This window comes from Haemaphysalis longicornis, unplaced genomic scaffold (assembly GCF_048455015.1).
Source record: "Haemaphysalis longicornis isolate Haplotype H1 unplaced genomic scaffold, Haemaphysalis longicornis Haplotype H1 scaffold_7, whole genome shotgun sequence".
NCBI classification, from domain to species: domain Eukaryota; kingdom Metazoa; phylum Arthropoda; class Arachnida; order Ixodida; family Ixodidae; genus Haemaphysalis; species Haemaphysalis longicornis.
Genome location: NW_027526422.1, coordinates 94,064,890 through 94,082,845, shown reverse-complemented (window position 1 = coordinate 94,082,845; position 17,956 = coordinate 94,064,890). Strand labels below are relative to the sequence as shown.

General features: G+C 48.9%; 1 protein-coding gene across 1 annotated transcript in view; it reads right to left on the bottom strand.

Moving 5' to 3' along the window:
- Positions 1-2,427: 2,427 nt before the first annotated feature.
- The window catches only part of LOC144144622 (uncharacterized), a 35,755-nt gene continuing 20,226 nt past the window's right edge, over positions 2,428-17,956 (bottom strand). Inside the window, exons 3-6 of the mRNA XM_077676142.1 lie at positions 12,874-12,936; positions 9,999-10,058; positions 7,795-7,851; positions 2,428-2,612 (exon numbers count right to left, since the gene is read on the bottom strand). Coding sequence (XP_077532268.1) covers positions 2,520-2,612; positions 7,795-7,851; positions 9,999-10,058; positions 12,874-12,936 — 273 coding nt within the window. The 3' untranslated portion in view covers positions 2,428-2,519. The remainder of the gene's footprint in view (positions 2,613-7,794; positions 7,852-9,998; positions 10,059-12,873; positions 12,937-17,956) is intronic.

The window sequence follows — 17,956 nt, the reverse complement described above, 5'->3', positions numbered from 1 at the left end:
TTGTATACTGCGGTAACCGCGAGGAATTTATAAACAAACAGGAAGAAGTTTTGCTCTGAAATTTCAGCAGTCTGAAAGGTAGCGACACGTAGTGTCTAAACGCGACCCTACGTTACGTTTCCAAACAATTATGTCGATTTTAACGGGCGCCTCGAAAACCGCACGAAGGAATGGGAAAAGGGTGCACATTAATGTTTTTTAGCCGGGGGCCATTTTTTAAATACCTCTTTGAGTATTACGTGCAGTTAAAAGTGTCCTGCCGCACGGCTCACTGTTATGGCTGCCAGCGTTCGTTTTGGCGGGACACTTATGGCTGGTAAACCTAAACATTCCGATTTCAAAAGTTTTAAGCCGCTATCAGCGAAACCGTTGCGGGTTAAGGTGTTATAGGTGATGTTTTTTCATTTGGGATAAAGAAAATATACTCTACAAAATTGGTTCTCCGTCCCTTTAAGGCCTCTATTATTTCTGGGTCAATTCCCCCAGTGTTCGAGGAGCCAGTTTTTGTTCACGGAAACAAACAGCGGGCCATACTTGCCATATACAGCGTCTCTGAGAGAGAGAGAGAGAGAGAGAGAGAGAGAGAGAGAGAGAGAGAATGAATGAAGCTCATACAAGCACGTAAGACTTGAAGGTAGCGAAGCTGTACGCAACCTCCACGGCCATCACGAGAGTTGAAGTCCGCGATTGCAGCCGATTTTCTTGTGTTTTACGGCCGCAACGACCTTTAATCCGTCATTGTTGCTATAAGTACAAGCGTTCTTCATTTTATTGAAAGTGATAATCATTGGATGTCATCTTGGAGAGACGTACGCTATGACGTGTCCTCGTTCCGAGCTAGTGTTGCCGTGATTACGGCGAACACTGGAGTATCTCTCGTTCTGCGCAAGTGCTGCCACAATTACGGAGACCGCTGGAGTTTTTTTATTTTTGGCCAATCTCCATAAATGGATATGCTTGGTTTGACAAACGTGCGCCTGGGATTCTGGGCGGTCACCGCGAGGCCCGCACGCACGAGCTCTCGGCATTTTCTTGGGTTTTTCAACTGCCGGGTGGTCGCCGCCAGGAACGCGATCACGTGCCGGAGCTCACGGGCGCTCGGCGTTTTCTAGGTATTTGTAACTGCGGACACCAAACTGTAACAATTTGCGAACCAGCTTGGCTGTTAAAAACTTTATTATCAGGACAGCTTTAGTTCAGGGCGTGGTGCCAGTCCCTTCGTTGGGAGCTCGATGGCCGGTTCGTAGATATCCCGGAGTCCTTAGTAACCCGAAGGCAGCGGGCCGCCAGAAGTTCTTTCACCGACTTCACGTCTAACGCGTGACTCGGGTTCAGCCAGTCTTCCCGGGAAGTGATGAGGGAGCTTAGGTGGGGCGTATGGTCCCTATAGGGACCACATGGGGCGGGAGGTCTGGTGGATGGCACTCCCACTAAAGGCGACATACTGATGGGTGGGCATTGCATTTTATTGTGGGGCAAGCAGGTCGCACAACTCATCATGAATTGGATGATAGGGAATTGCTGCTCCATTTGGCATTGCTGCAAGTAATTGCAGGGAATTGCTGCTCCAGCTGTAGGGGCAGGGGGGGAGCATTACCCTAGCAGGAAACAATTCCTTCACCAGCACGCACTCTTTCAGCATTTGAAGGGATGTCAAATGGGGAGCAACTTTCTTTTAAGTGCGATGCACTTCTTAAGCGACCCTGAACCTGCGTCCACCGGCGATGTCCGCATAGCATACCCACGTGGGGGATTGGCCAGGAATCTCCTCGTCTTCCTTGGCAACGGGGGGAGATGGGCGCGCGCTGCCTGGCCGCTGACATGGCACATACCCACGTGGGGGATTGGCCAGGAATCGGGCGTGAGAAGGGCTAATGCACCCGCTTAAAGGAGTACTGACACAAAATTTCAAAGCTGAGATCCGCTCTAGCAATCAAGTACAACGACAACACAAATAGGTGTCTGTGAATAAATGCATCTTTCTTTCTTTGTAGTTGTGTGTGTGTGTGATCTCTCTTTCGCGAACATTACCGAACCGCGCAAATTCAACTCGTGCATTCGCACTTTCACATTCTTCCCCTCGGGGAAATGCGGGGAATTTTTATCGAGCGTCCCAGGTATCGTTGACCTTTTGTGCAGGCTGGGCACCTATACAGCGGCGGAGAATTACATTAACACACAAGTGCGAGGTTTATTCAGGCGATTTCTTACGTCGCCTTTAGCCTCGACAGCACGGTGGTATTGGTCACCTTATTGCCAAAATAAATTCAATTCAATTCCATTGTTTCTGCAAGGACCGACAGGCTGAATGTGTAATGTGGGCGCAGTGCTCCCGTACGCAGGTGCTCGGGATTTTTGTTGAAGCAATAAATAACAACAACAAAAGCCTGTAATGATGATAGCGGTGACCAGGACTGCTAATGTTTGCGTGTGCACAATTTATTGACGCCTGCCTCGTACCGTAACTGAACGTGGTCGGCCGGAAGGGCGCACTGTCTCGGGAGTCCGTTTCCGTTTCATCATTCCTGCGTGATCTTCAGGTACCAGTGCAGCACTGCATTGCACTTCTTCGGATTCTCCAAGGGAAGTTCAAGGGGACTCAAGAAGCAATACTGCAAAGATAACACCCCACGTCCTTCAACAGTGCATCGCTTGTCTTTAGACGAACTTGGCAAGTACGAGCTTGGCTACTACGAGTCTACATTGTAATCACAAAGGATGTTGAGGCGTAAGCAAGGGTCTCCGAAGTGTGTTGAACCCGCACGCATAAGCGTTCTGCCTGCGTGAACGCCCATCTGTGCCAATGATGTATTTGACTACGCTTTATAGGCAGGTATGCATGGTTCTTGCGTGTCACATTTGATAGTTGGTGCCGCCAAACAGTAAAATCAAAACATTCGCGTTTCCTTCGTGCACGCAGTGAAATGTCAATACAAAGATCTATGCACGTACATGTTGCTTTTCTTCCCTGCGACTCCCGTCGTGGTGGGAAGTCTGCTTTCTTAACACTGGTCAATTATTTAAGGAAGCACCAAGAATTCTCGACCAGGGCGAAATGTGAGAGGGGAAACGAGTAATGTTCCGAAATCTTATAAACGCATGAACGCTGGTGCAAGCTCCAAGGGATTATCTATTCATGCTCAGTAGATGCTTATGCATAAGGAGCAGCGCCTGGCCGCTGACAAACAGAACAGCAACTTTAAACTTCGAGGCATTATATTATATCATCCTTGGTTAATGATAGCTTAATACTATAACACAACAGCAACTTTAAACTTCGAGGCATTTTATTATATCATCCTTGGTTAATGATCACTTAATACTATTGATTGCGGAACGAAAATCCAGGTGACCAGGAGCCCGTAATGCTTTCGTAGTGAGTACACATTAACAATACTAAGTCCATGGCCCCTAAAGAAGTCCTGCAGTAGTTGGCAACGACCATGTCACTCTCATAAAAACAAGTTTCTAAGATAATAAGATATGGACGGCAAAAATCCATGATCAACAAGTTTTTGATTACAAAAACCCGCCAAAGAATTGCATCTTTTTACAGGGATAATGTCCTTCTGCATTTGTCATTCGCTTTTTTTATGTAATATGCTTCTATTATCTCCCTCTCCATTTTATATGAAGCTCGCTTAAGAAACCTTGTTCCTTCTAGTAGCGGCTGACAATCTTTTACAATGGTCGCTCATGTGACCGCCTGAATTGCTGCGTACCGCAAGTTTGTGTTCTCTGGCCCGCTTATTAAAGCATCTGCCCGTCTGTCCGATATAGACAGGACCGCAGTTCAGTGGTACCTCGTAAACCGCGTTACTTATGCAATCGGTAAAACGGGTTGCATCTTTGTTTTTCCATTCTGCACTCTTCAGTAGGCTAAGGGCGCGAACACGCATAACGTATGGCACGAACCCGTATTTCTGTGGCGCCGAGACCTGGAGATTGCGCTCCAGTAGGCTAACGGGCACGAACACGCATAACACTCGTAACGCATAACATATGACACGAAACCCATATGTCGGTGGCGCGGAGACCTGGAGATTGCGCTTCAGTAGGCTAACGGGCACGAACACGCATAACACTCATAACGCATAACATATGACACGAAACCCATATGTCGGTGGCGCGGAGACCTGGAGATTGCGCTTCAGTAGGCTAACGGGCACGAACACGCATAACACTCATAACGCATAACATATGACACGAAACCCATATGTCGGTGGCGCGGAGACCTGGAGATTGCGCTTCAGTAGGCTAACGGGCACGAACACGCATAACACTCGTAACGCATAACATATGACACGAAACCCATATGTCGGTGGCGCGGAGACCTGGAGATTGCGCTTCAGTAGGCTAACGGGCACGAACACGCATAACACTCATAACGCATAACATATGACACGAAACCCATATGTCGGTGGCGCGGAGACCTGGAGATTGCGCTTCAGTAGGCTAACGGGCACGAACACGCATAACACTCATAACGCATAACATATGACACGAAACCCATATGTCGGTGGCGCGGAGACCTGGAGATTGCGCTTCAGTAGGCTAACGGGCACGAACACGCATAACACTCATAACGCATAACAAATGACACGAAACCCATATGTCGGTGGCGCGGAGACCTGGAGATTGCGCTTCAGTAGGCTAACGGGCACGAACACGCATAACACTCATAACGCATAACATATGACACGAAACCCATATGTCGGTGGCGCGGAGACCTGGAGATTGCGCTTCAGTAGGCTAACGGGCACGAACACGCATAACACTCATAACGCATAACAAATGACACGAAACCCATATGTCGGTGGCGCGGAGACCTGGAGATTGCGCTTCAGTAGGCTAACGGGCACGAACACGCATAACACTCATAACGCATAACATATGACACGAAACCCATATGTCGGTGGCGCGGAGACCTGGAGATTGCGCTTCAGTAGGCTAACGGGCACGAACACGCATAACACTCATAACGCATAACATATGACACGAAACCCATATGTCGGTGGCGCGGAGACCTGGAGATTGCGCTCCAGCAGGCTAACGGGCACGAACACGCATAACACTCGTAACGCATAACATATGACACGAAACCCATATGTCGGTGGCGCGGAGACCTGGAGATTGCGCTTCAGTAGGCTAACGGGCACGAACACGCATAACACTCGTAACGCATAACATATGACACGAAACCCATATGTCGGTGGCGCGGAGACCTGGAGATTGCGCTTCAGTAGGCTAACGGGCACGAACACGCATAACACTCATAACGCATAACATATGACACGAAACCCATATGTCGGTGGCGCGGAGACCTGGAGATTGCGCTTCAGTAGGCTAACGGGCACGAACACGCATAACACTCATAACGCATAACATATGACACGAAACCCATATGTCGGTGGCGCGGAGACCTGGAGATTGCGCTTCAGTAGGCTAACGGGCACGAACACGCATAACACTCATAACGCATAACAAATGACACGAAGCCATATGTCGGTGGCGCGGGGAGACCTGGAGATTGGCGCAGGTCTCTTCCCAGGATTAAATGAGACACGCTGTCCATTTACATGACAATTTTTTTCTAACGCAATATGTAGCCCGCATGCTGGTACAAAAACACGGGGAAATTCACTCGTCACTGGGAGAGTGCTCACCCGTTCGCCGCGCCGTGTTTCAAGGGGGGAACACGTAGGCACCCCAAAACCTTTGTTTCTGGATTGCGGTTGAAACAAAGAGATCACTTTGTTCCTTACACAGAGATTTCACCGAAACTGACCGCAAAATGAGGCTAAAGATTTTTCTCCTGGAAAGCAACAACATAACTACCTCAATGAGCACGCTCTTCATGCACCAAGCATTGGGACGCCACCAAATGCCAACAAATCTCCGGAACTAATTTGTGCATAAAATGAAGATCAACATAAATATTAAAGCTACAGAGCCACCAAATAAGCCCGAAAACGTGACCATCTCTAAAAACGTTACTCTGGATAACATAGTTGCTAGAACTGCCATAATAATTAAGCCTGCAGAAAAAGGCGTAGTGCATTCTTCTTACCAATGGGAAAACATAAATATGAGGCTTATAGGCAGCTACCAACCACTTCCACTACACTACAAACCTTTAGGTCATGATTGGAGCCAGGCGTAAAGTGGAACAATATATCATTCACTCGCAGATCTGCTGTCGACAGAAGTATTCGTTACTGAGCTAAGTTTCACGAGGCCGACTAATAAGCAAGCAGGACGTTTCTACCTACTGCCTAAATTTTATAATGCCCCCACAGAAATATTTTTGCAGCCTACATTCCTGATAGACCCATTTTTTTCTAACACCACCACCACTACTGAAGTATTATCTGAGTTTTGGGGTATGTCAGACATTCCAGCTACTCTGGCTTCATTTTTTCAGAGCACTCCCCCCTCCTTACTACGTATAGTATAACCGTTAAAAAAAAGGCGGGTGCGCCTACCCAAGGACTCCCGCGTGATCCCTGTTGACGTTGCCGCCGTCTATATGAACACTCTCGCCGAAGGTATCGAAGCTATAACAAAGGAGTTCGCAGAAAACCAGCACCCGCATGCGGCAGAAGTGTACATGACCTCTAAAATTGTTCCAACTCTCAACTATTTCACGTTTGACTGATTTTACTACTTGCACGTTTTACGAACCATCATGGGCAGTCCTTTTGCGGCGACCTATCCGCCAGCATTTTTATGGGACAGCATAAAGTAACTCCCCTTAACTCTTTCCCGCATAAACACTAGCTTAGGTTTACCTCCGCTACATACCTCCAGGACTAGGGAGCACGGACGCACCACTCTAGAAACTTTCGTATCGCGTCTACGTTTTTCACATCCCACTATTAGATTCTCACGCCAGTGTTTTGAAAAACAAGTCAAGTTTATGCACTCTAGCGTGGTTCTAGATGATGGTAAACTTAAAAACACACTTTTCGGAACACAGACGGACAGGAAGCAGTACCTAGGCCACCCTACCAAGCACCCGCGTCATTGCTGGTAAAAGTTCTTTGTAGGCAAGTTACCGGACTTAGAAAAGTATGCAGTGATGACAGAGAGGATGTGAAACGTCTCGATGAATTCAGGTACACCCGAGCAAGCGAGCAAGCAGAAATTACCACGTCAGATCGCTCGATCAGGCCTCTGAACGTGCGTCCAAGCTTGAAAGGATGTGGTGCTTAACCAACAACGTAGAAAGGAAAGATCCTGGTCGCCTGCCCTAAAAACCGAGTTCTCAAACGAGCTGCCTGACATAAACAATATCCCGCAGAAATAGTACCCCATTTTACACAGTATTGAACGACTCAAAATTACGTTCCCAGAGGCCTTAAAGGTCACTTACGGAAGAAACAAGGACCTAAAATATAAGTTAGTGATGTCAAAATTGGTCCTCTACAGCAACCAGTCATAAGCCTCCGTCTCCATAATACATGCAAGATCTGCAATCATCTGTAGGTGAACTGCATTATCCAATGCACAACCAGCAAATACGTTTCGATGCGCCAGACGCATATTTTAAGTGACCGCCTGGAAGGGGTTGGATGGTGCGATGCCTTGGGGCATGGTCAGGAGTGGCGCCGGTGGTATGTCTGCTAGTGTCAATTTCGAACGCCCTTGGAGTCAAGGGATATCCTCCACCTCAGCCTCCATAGTTCGGTCACTCTAGTGTGTGCGGGTATTTTGTGTGTGAATACAACCGACCAATGTCACCGTGTGGTCGCTAACGAACAAAAAGTATTTCATGGAGCGACAAAAGCGTACCACAAACGGCTCCACCAGGTCTACCGGATTTTGCCCGGCCGTAGGAAGATCTTTAGGCTGGAAATATAAAAAAAGACACAAACGTTACCACTTTGTGTCCGTAAGTGATACGAACCAGATCAGTACAAAATCTTGCTAACTGAATTATTTTAGAGTTTCTTTCGGTGGCCCAGTAATTATTATATTTTAAATTAAATTTTCTTTGGCTCGTTCAGTCAGCAGTCAAGTTGGCACCAAAAAAAAAACACCACCCAAAACCAGCATAGCTCCGTGCAGGGGGCACTGGTCACTAGGCTGTGCGGAATGGTGCCGAAAAAAACAAGTAGCGAGAAAAAGCAAACAAGAATCAGCATCAGAAGTTGTCAGAACAAAAGTGTGAAATTGTATGCCCTGGGATTGAATTGAAAAGCTGTGCGTCAAAAGCTAACCATATAGGTTCTCTTCCAGCTTGTTTTGGCTGTCCATGAAGTGATGAGCTGTAAACATACCGAACCAGTTACAATTGGTGCTGTTGATATCACAAAAACACAACAGGAGTGAGGTACGCATGCGGCTGCTGTAACTCCCTTACTCTGTACAGGCCACAAATACCATGAGCAAAAGAACAACGTGACAATTTGGGCGATTTGAGAATGCCTATTGAAGCATAGCGCAAACGACAAGACGACCGCAAGAGGACACACAAAGCGCTGATTTACAACTGGATGTTATTGCCTCTGGAAAACCCTTCCTGGATTGCATGGAAAGCGTAGTATAGGATCCGCCTTTATACAGTAGAGAGGTACAGTAGAACTTCATTGATGCGGTTAAAAAATGCGAGGGAGAAACGTACTATCTGGGGAAATGTATGATCCGCTGCAGTAATAAAAGCAATTGGGGGACGAACATGATCATTTAATAACCTCTTTCACTTGTACATGTCTGCCCACGTCTGCTGGCGCATGCTGCGGCCTTCTAGAAGCAAGAGCTCCTTTTGTAAACATCGCAGACTTGTGCCCGCACAGGGATCGTCCAGGTAACTCGGCGCCGCTTCCAAGCCGACTACAGCCTGAGCATATGTGGCCGCCGGGGACGCCACCTCATCCTCCCCGTCGTCGCCGCCATCTTTCTCGCAGGCTTAGTCCGGTGCCGCCGCTGCTGCATGGCGTGATTCCGCCACGATTTCTTCCAAGGTTAGCGTTTCGCACGTTGAGACGTCGTTATACAGGCGACGTTGGCTAAAGGCAGCCGTGTTACCAAGTAACCCCGGCAAGCCCTCAACTGCGGTAAAGCCGCCCCGGTGACCCAGGGGGCCCGACTGCCGCTTGGCACCTCTTATCACACCGCGCGGGCTGAAGCTCGATCCGTACGCACATCAGCACGTTTTCATGCGCCGTAAAATGTATCATCCGGTCGTAGTTGCATAAAAAAAATTTGTATTCTGAATGTACTTTCGGGAAATCGTGTTATTCAGGAACGTAGTATCCGGAAAAAAACAACGTAACGCTGTGGCGCATTTTCAGTGTTCACAATTGAAAGCGTAGGAACCGGATATCGTATGAACCGGGAACGTATCAACAGGGCTCTACTGTATATCGCTCAAAGCGGAAGATGCTTCAATGACCACCTGCAGCGGAAGCACCCCAATAATGTTAAAAACAAAGCGGATGGACATTTTCGTACCCACTGCGACAGATTCGGCTGCGGCCATATGAAAATTGCCGCGTTATCGACGGAACCGTGATCACGCTTACTCCGCAGATTATCTAGGCTGCCCAGATTGAACGCTTGGATGAGCATTGCGTCAGTGTAGCTTCAATTTTACTCACTAATGAAGAGGTAAATTATCTTAATAGGGCACGTGCCGATAATGGTGTGTTGGGAGGTTGGCTTTCTCTTTGTCATGTCTGTTTTTGTATTGTTTTTATATTTTGTTTTCTTCAGTTTTGTTTGTACTATTTGGCGTTCCCGGAGGAAAGAAAATCCATTCGTAAGTCAGCGCTTCTTGTGTCCTCTAGCTTTCGTCCTGTCGTCTTGTTGCCTGAGCTATGGATCAATTTGAGTAAAACAACCCTTCTCCGTAGACGTCAGGAATAAATGGAGCTCTCTATGCAAAGAAAACCCCCCCGCATTCCCACAAATAAGAAAAACTACAACGCGTACAACGCGGCAGAGGTATTTACCATTTGTAAAACGTGTTCAAGTTTTAGGCAAAAGCAACTTACGAGGTTTTTCTTTACGAACTCAATAATGCAGGCCACGGCTTCATCACGACTTTCTCTTGTCTGGGGAGAAGAAAATGGTATAAAAAGGGGGGGGGGGGGTCGGGTGAGGGGGTTGACTTCAAGTTCTTCATGCCAAGTTGTATTCATCACTCTCTCTAAGACATTCTCGCGATAAGCTCAGATCGGGGCTTTCCCGCTAACGCGATCTTTTCCAACCCGACTTTGTCGCGTGGCTGACACTCGGTTCTTTTTACGATGTCGTAAAGCAGTTAAGGCGTCGGAGGGCGCAAGCAAGAGGACTGTTGCTACAGTTCACTGAAGAGCGCATTTTTCTGTCGTCGTGTTGGCGGGGTGAAGAACGGCGCTGACCATAGGCCCGTGTTCGTGGCAGAATAGGGAAGCAAGTGCCACAAGCAACGCGCCAAGGGCAAAAGAAGGATGCGCAAAAATATGCCTCTAGCACCGCTCTTATGCAACAGTCAACCGGCGGCTCCGATGTCGATGACCTACCTGCCTTTGCCCCCGGCTTGGATTCTTGGGCACAGAGGCGGCACTTAACTGTGTGGTACCCGAAAGTAGGCATTCGGATCTCAAGGAAATTGTTTCAAGGAAGGGGCGCATGCAATACCGAAGTGAAACCATGGCGATAGGGCGCGAGGGGCCACCGGGACTCCGCGGAGTGACAAGTCAGAAAGTGATCACCACCGTGCAAACCTTAAAGGTGAACTGAAGTGATTTGTAAACATTGCGGGATTACTAGCGCAAATTGTAGTCCGGAGTCCACAGGCCACGTTTCGACCACTCTGAGTGCGTTTACGCGAATTTATGTAGTAGAAAAATGAATTCGAAAATGCTGTCCGCCTCTCTACATCCTCGCCCATTGTTTTCGTGTGACGTCAGGAGGAGATGACTTGGCTTCACTGCGCTATTGCACGGCTCGCCGACCTTCCGACAGAGTCAGTTGGCCCAGAGTTTATGGTACAGTGTTTAGTCCGCCGGCCGCCGACGGGTCATCACAACTCGTTCGCTCAGTTGAAACTAAGCCACGACACCATGTGAACGGAAGAATGTGCCTTTCTTTAGTTTGTTAGTTTGTACACTGTATCTAGCTTCAAGTCCAGGTCGCTCCACACAAGCGCTGCACAAGCGCACATGCGACGTTTCGCTGACTGGTACGCCAGTAGGAAAATATTAAGGCGGGAGGAATCAGCGAAGCCTATATAGGTACTAAGAAAATAAAATCAACTGAAACTTTTACCGTACGGCGTAAAACTAGGGAACAGGAAGCCCTTTTTTGCGCTGGGTGAACAAGCATAGCGGTCAGCAGCACGACTACGCATCTGCGAACGCTTTTCCGTCTAAGAAATTCATTGATTGATTGATTGATTGATTGTGGGGTTTAACGCGCCGACGCAACGCAGGCGATGAGGCGCGCCGTAGTGGAGGGCTCCGGATTAATTTTGACCACCTGGGGATCTTTATCGTGCGCCGAAATCTCGTACACACGGGCGTTTTTGCTTTTCGCCTCCATCAGAAAAGCGGCCGCCGCGGCCGGGAATCGAACCCACGACCTAAGAAATTCTAAGAAATTCAATTGCTAGACGTGAGATATTGTGGAAATTTGGGGGACGCTTACTGCACGAGTGCTATACAACAAATAGCCACCTAAGGTGCTTAAAACGCTAAAACTAAATAAAAGTGTAAACTGGTTATACATTATATACCTTATATTTCCGCCGTCGACAGCGCTGGCCCGTGGCCGACTGGTCTCGAGCGCTAGGTATGATATTTTGGAAGTCGCACGTTCGAATCCCCGAGGGTACTTTTTTTTTGTAAGCTGATTTTTTTCGTTTTCGGCCGATGTTTTCTATACTGAGTTCACTATTTTTGAGCCGCAACGTTCATTGCTCCACGAGCGAGTTCGCAGAACGTGCGCAGACTGACACTGACGCGCTAGCGAGTTCTCGTTGGCGTGCTGTTGCCATAAGCACCGACTCCTTGCGGGCAGTGGGCACAGGCCAGAATCAGCAGACCCTTGGACTGGTGCGAACATGCTTTTTACGATACAGGCATGAGTGAGGCAAGCTCCAAATATGGGGAAAAGCTATTGGCATTTGAGAGTCTGCGGTGACGCGGAGGGCGTTCATCCACTGCGCAGGCCTCGGCTAGTGATTGCTATGGTTCCAAGCCGTCCTGGGAGGCTTATCTTAGGCATTTTACAGCCGACAACATGGCAGGAGCGCGGTATGACGATTACTGAGATAGCGAGAATGCCCATCAGATAACGTCGGATGTGAAGCATGTTCTTTTACGGAACCAAACCGAAACTTGTTTGAATTCTAATCGTGGTCATCGTCCAATCAGGGTGCACGTCCTCCCGTCGTCACACCGTTTAGTTTGTGCGGCCGCCGCAGACCCCGCATGGTAGTCTTTCTGCTTTCGAGCTTTATAAAATAATTACCGACTTGTCCACCGGATCAACGATGAAAAATGTGTTAATTTGATGCAGTCTACGTAGTGCAAGCATAAACGGGAGCTTGACAAATTCACTTCAGTGTCCCTTTAAGCGCACCACAACACGCGTGTGCTCAGAGTACAGCGGGTTGTGATCCGAGGCAATGCAACTTAAACGCGAGGGAAATGCTCTGAATCCCCGCGTTTTCCCATGTGCCGTTACTCGCCAAAACCCACAGCAAACACCACAAATGGGTTTAACGAGACAAACATAGTAAGGCAAAGACAGCAAAAATGTTGATCATTAGAACACAAAAAACGCTGCCGCTTCTAGTAGCCTACGCATAAGAAAGAGGAGGTAATAAAACCGGAGTGCGTTTTACCCAAAGATATTTTCCAGAAAGGTGAGCAGATTACTCACAGGTTTTTTGCCGATGTATTTTCCAAAGCAATCGATGTAGGCACTACAACCAGTGATAATGACCTGCGTAGGAGAAGGCGCTGCTTTACACTTTTGGTGGCACTGACAGCGGTGTCGGCCGCCCCAAAGACCGTAAGTCCGCTGTGAGCAAGGAATTACCAAGCAAATAGTAGTAAAGAAGATAGCCTTTGTAAGTCCGCAGGGGTCTTGTATGCTCCAGCAACGTGCCATTGGGGTGGTGCATAGGAAGTAGTTATATTACACGTAGAAGGCGTGCATCGTCCTCCTTTGAGGAAAATGGCGCCAAAATGCGACGCGTTTCTGCAAGCGGTGCCATGCAACGCCCTCTCGTTTCTCCTCGTCCCACAACTCACGCTCATCCCTTCCACTGTCATCCTTCTTTCACCTCCACTTTCGCCGTTCTTTCCCTATTAACCGCCTCTGAGTAAATCCTGCCTTTCCGCTGGTTTTTTCCCTTCACCCCCAATTCCAATCGTGCAGCACTTCCTCGAACTCCTTCCTCTCACCCATCTCCCTCCCAACTCCCATTTCCTTTCATCTGGCAACTCTTTCCTCACTTCTATTTTCACCCCCAAATCTACTCTTCCTCACGGGTGGCTCTCTTTACTTCAAATTCCGCAGCCTCATGTTTTTCTCTGACCTTTCCTCCTCGCACTACACTTTTCTTTCTCTTCCCCTCTATCTTTTATCCTTACATTCACCATCGTCCACGCATCCCAACCTTTCCTGTAGCCTCTCCTACCTTCCTCACTCCCATATTTCTTCCCCTCCATGGTCTTTCTCTCCCTCTATTCCCCTCACCTGCAGCCCTTCTACTTTATCTCCCTCTTCCTTTCCTGGTATCCTCATATTTTCCTCCCCTCGTCATACCCACACCCTTGCGCGCAGCCTCTCCTCTACACCTTGCCCTTAGCCTTTTTACCCCGCTCCCCCTCGTCCTTTACTACCCCGAAACACTCCCCTTTTGCTTTCCCTCGGCCTCCTCTAATCCCATCTCCACTTCCAAGAAACTACCGCTACTACTTTTTAAACCTAGTTAAACAGCTTGAAGAACACAGAATGAATGTTAACTTGATTTCAAGAGGAAAGTGCTCCCTGGCCCAGTTACGGTGAAAACAGCGCTTCAACGAAGAAAGTAAAAGAAGGTAGACACGAGCGCTAGCTATCAATCGGGCAGTTTTTATTGCTCCCGGCAATATAAAGAGGAAAATCTGATCACGTCACACCTCGGGAGTGAAGAAAACGCAAACAAATGTACGAAGTGCAGGCGCATCTGCTGAGCCATACTCACTTTAACCACACGTTTAGGCACCCAAGTTCCTTCTTGTACAATGCTACCCAAGGGGTGCTCACGCAATTTTGGCCACGCTGGGCCATCCTCCACGCCTCGTAGATTTCGCGTGCGCGTGTATCGCGAAGCTTTTCCAGCACCTTCGCGCGTTCCAAATGCGGGAGCACTTACAGCCCTTGTAGGGCGCTGCCAAATTGCTTCCTGTGCCGACTCTGAGGGAGTACGCAAGCTCTCTTAAGCACTAGTTCAGGCATCGCGCGGTCTGCCTCACATACGCACGACCACGTGCGCTCGTACACGACGCTGTGGCGGCAAGCCACGAAGGGCTTCGCGTGCTTTGTCGTGCATCGCACCTTCGAGCGCCCAGGCATCGTTTCCGTGAAAGGCAGCATGACGGGGGGTGGTTCCTTCAGGCGTCCCTTACCAAGTACACCGTCGATTACCCCTTTCTGGTGCGTAGCTCGCGCGTTGTCTCCCCGTTCCGAGAGACGCAGCCTTCAGATTCCTTGAGTGCCTTGTCGGTGAACATCAACGACCTCTGCTGCAGCTTGCCTCGTGATCTACTAATGCTCGATGCTGTCGCCGACGCCGAAGATGAATTAGGAACTGTAAAGTTCCAGAGGGAGTGCGGCGCTAGCGTGTACGAGTATCTGGACACATTGGTGTTCTGCATGGATTCTACGTTCGTGACCAACAATGATCAGCTGTAGAGCTCGGCGATTGAAACGCGATACTCGGAGCGCGTGGCTGGCGGTTCTTGTTTCGCCACAGGTCAGTGGTTGCAAAAGCGAGCTGACGATTGTTATATACGATGAAAGTGAGAGTGTTGGCGACTCATGCTGACTGCATACGGTAGACAGCCCTTCAGTACTGTTCTTGGCGGCGCCGTAGTGGCGCTGCATGTCATGGTCTCAAAGCTCTGCGCCTGTGTGCCGAGCCGCGCCGTGGGAAGCTGTGAGTACAGTGCCTAGAATATACTGGCCAGTATATTCTAGGCACTGTACTGTGGGGGCTAACAGCGCGCGCGTTAAAGGAACCATGAAGAAAAAATGCAAGTTGGTTTTATTCGAAAGATTTCGTGTTTTATAGTGCACCCAGCGCTTGTCCGGATACAAACGGTGCTTTATTCACTGAGAAATTAAACAATTTAGGTTAAAATTTTGATTTTCCCGCTCAATCGTGCGTTTTCGTGGTCCCAAATGACATCACAGGAACCGACCGCTCTGCAGCCTAGAGTACCTTCGTTCACGCATCCGCCGTACAGGGTAGAGACACGTATACGGTGGCGCCGCCATTTTCGGTTGCTCGCTCGCCGCCGGAGCAAGTCATTGTGTCAAAACCGCGCTAAAACTATCGCCGCAACGCGGTTTACTGAAGAAGTTTGAATCGTATTGTCTGTTTCGCGTTGCTAGGTCTCGTGGGAAACGAAAAGAATAACGCGTTGAGCCCGTTGGCCCAATTGCGGCGGCACGGGACCGTTCAAAGGTTGTCTCCACCCTGTACAGCGGTGTTGGTTTGTTCCCGCGTTTCTTTACGTTCCGTAACCTAGATGGCGCCACCATACCGTGGCAAGCGTTTGGTTTGTTTTTGATCGCATTTAAACCTGGCTTGTTTTTGTTCTGGGAGAAAATATTCGTTCCCTGAAACAGTGCTCGCTCGACAAATGGGGTCACGTAAGACACCGTTGCTTGCGTCAATCGGCCAGTGTCGTCTGAGACAACCCCAAGCCCCGTAGCGCTGTGCAGCTAAACCAAGCATGCTGTGCGCAGTACGAACAGCAGAACGCATCAGTACTTCTATGTTTACATGTGCTTTCGTAACTTCCACTGTTTGCTGTTTGTCCCATCATTCTTATTGCTTTGTAAAGAATGTGCCCTAAATTTAAGCGCAAATCGCTCGTTCGTCTAGTTTGTAAGCTCTACCTAATTTGCGTCTGCTTCTGCCAGCCTCCGCCAATCGCAGAGCTTAGCTCATGTGACATCATAGGTTCTGTTGCGGGAAATGAGCTGGTGGGTCGCATGACCATTCGCGTTTTTCCTAATTATGTAGCTTATTTGAGCGAAGTTTACGTTAAAAGTGGTGTCAGTATGATTCTAACGAGACAATCTTTTGAATGAACCAAACTTGTGTTTTCTCTTCATGGCTCCTTTAAGTACGCTGCGAAGCGGTGCGCCATGATAACACATCGCGACAAATGCACATTCAAATTCTTTATAACACGCGCGCTGCCAACTCTCACAGCTCGCGTGATTCGGCACGGCACACAGGCGCAGAGCTTTGAGGCCATGGCATGCAGCACCCGTACGGCGCCGCCAAGAACTGCACACTGAAGGGCTGTCTAGGCAGCATGCGTCGCGAACGCTCTCACCCTCACCTTATACCACAATGCGTCAGCTCACTTTCGCAAGCGCTCACCTGTGGCGCGACAAGCACCGCCAGCCTAAGGTCCCTAAAATAACTAAGGTAGCGCTAACTGCTCCCTCCTTCTCCGCTCGCAACGCCCTCGCAACCCTTCGGGCCGCTCGCTGTAGTTTTTCGTGCAGTTTACTCTTGTTTTCGCGCCGGAATCGCTCTTTGGTAGTATTATAGTATTTCTAGAGCCCCGTTTTACCAACACGCATTAGGTGAGACTGTTCTGTTGTATATTTTTGTCTAGAAGGGGATATTTGCGGGGTGGATGCCGCGGGCGCATACGGACAGCGCGGTGTTGTTTACGTGTGCGGCATGCTCAGGATAGTCCGCGAACGCGAAAGGATCGAACGTGGACGTTTCAAAATGCTATTTTACAGTAATTCCGTTCTTGCATTTGCGTGATTAAGTTGTGGTCGTGCAAGCACGGCACAGAGGGCTTGCGCATGGTTCGCGGCAGTTCGAGCGATGCGCTGGCTTTTTTGCGTTCGCGTTTGTTGCGTTAGTTGTAGATCATTAGGCAGCGCTCAGTATGCGTCCCGCATTAGCTACTGACATTCATGCCACCTTTATTCCGTGCACTTTCAGGTGCTTTGACGCTCTTGCAAAATATATGTCACCTTCACGTCGTTATAGGCTGCTGTCATTGTCAAAGTTCTCGTGTCTCCTCGTTGGCCTCGACCATGACGGCTGTACTTTTGGCAGTGCGTCCGTGGCATAGCAATGTTCGTGCGATTGGCGTTCACAATTACTTCGAGTAAGGCCCTGTCGGGCATATCTGGAAAAGGCTGGCACAAAGAACGCGCAGTTAAAGAATGCGCTCAGCTCACAATTAGCTGTAGTGCCCAGTTCTATAAAACTACCGTATTCCAAGGCCAGAAGCGCGCTAACAAGCGCAATTGTGAATCATTTTTATGCTGTACAGCTAACATTGTGTGAATCCTTTTTATGCTGTACAGCTAACATTGATTCATGTGTGGGCTTTGATAAATTACAGCTTGCTACAGCCGAGCTGGCCGTGACTGCACTGACCTTATTCGAGCAGCCGAAGGCACAACAACTCGTCATCGCGAAGCTACATAAAGTGACGCCGACGCAACACTTGTTTGAAACGAGCAGCTGACTCTTCGGTTGTTATCGGTTGTTATACGCTGGCGGCTTCGATAAGAGCTCCATTCGATTCAGACGCGATTCCCTGCAACGCCTACACCGTTGCACTGTGCGCTGCACCAAAGCGCTCGATTCGCCGCTGCAGGAATGGTGCCGTGCACCGCGTCGCTCGATTGCTTATGGTGCTGCAGCGGTGCAGAGAACCGCTGCACCTGCAACGGAGGAGGTGCAGCGATTCCGTGCCGTGAGCGT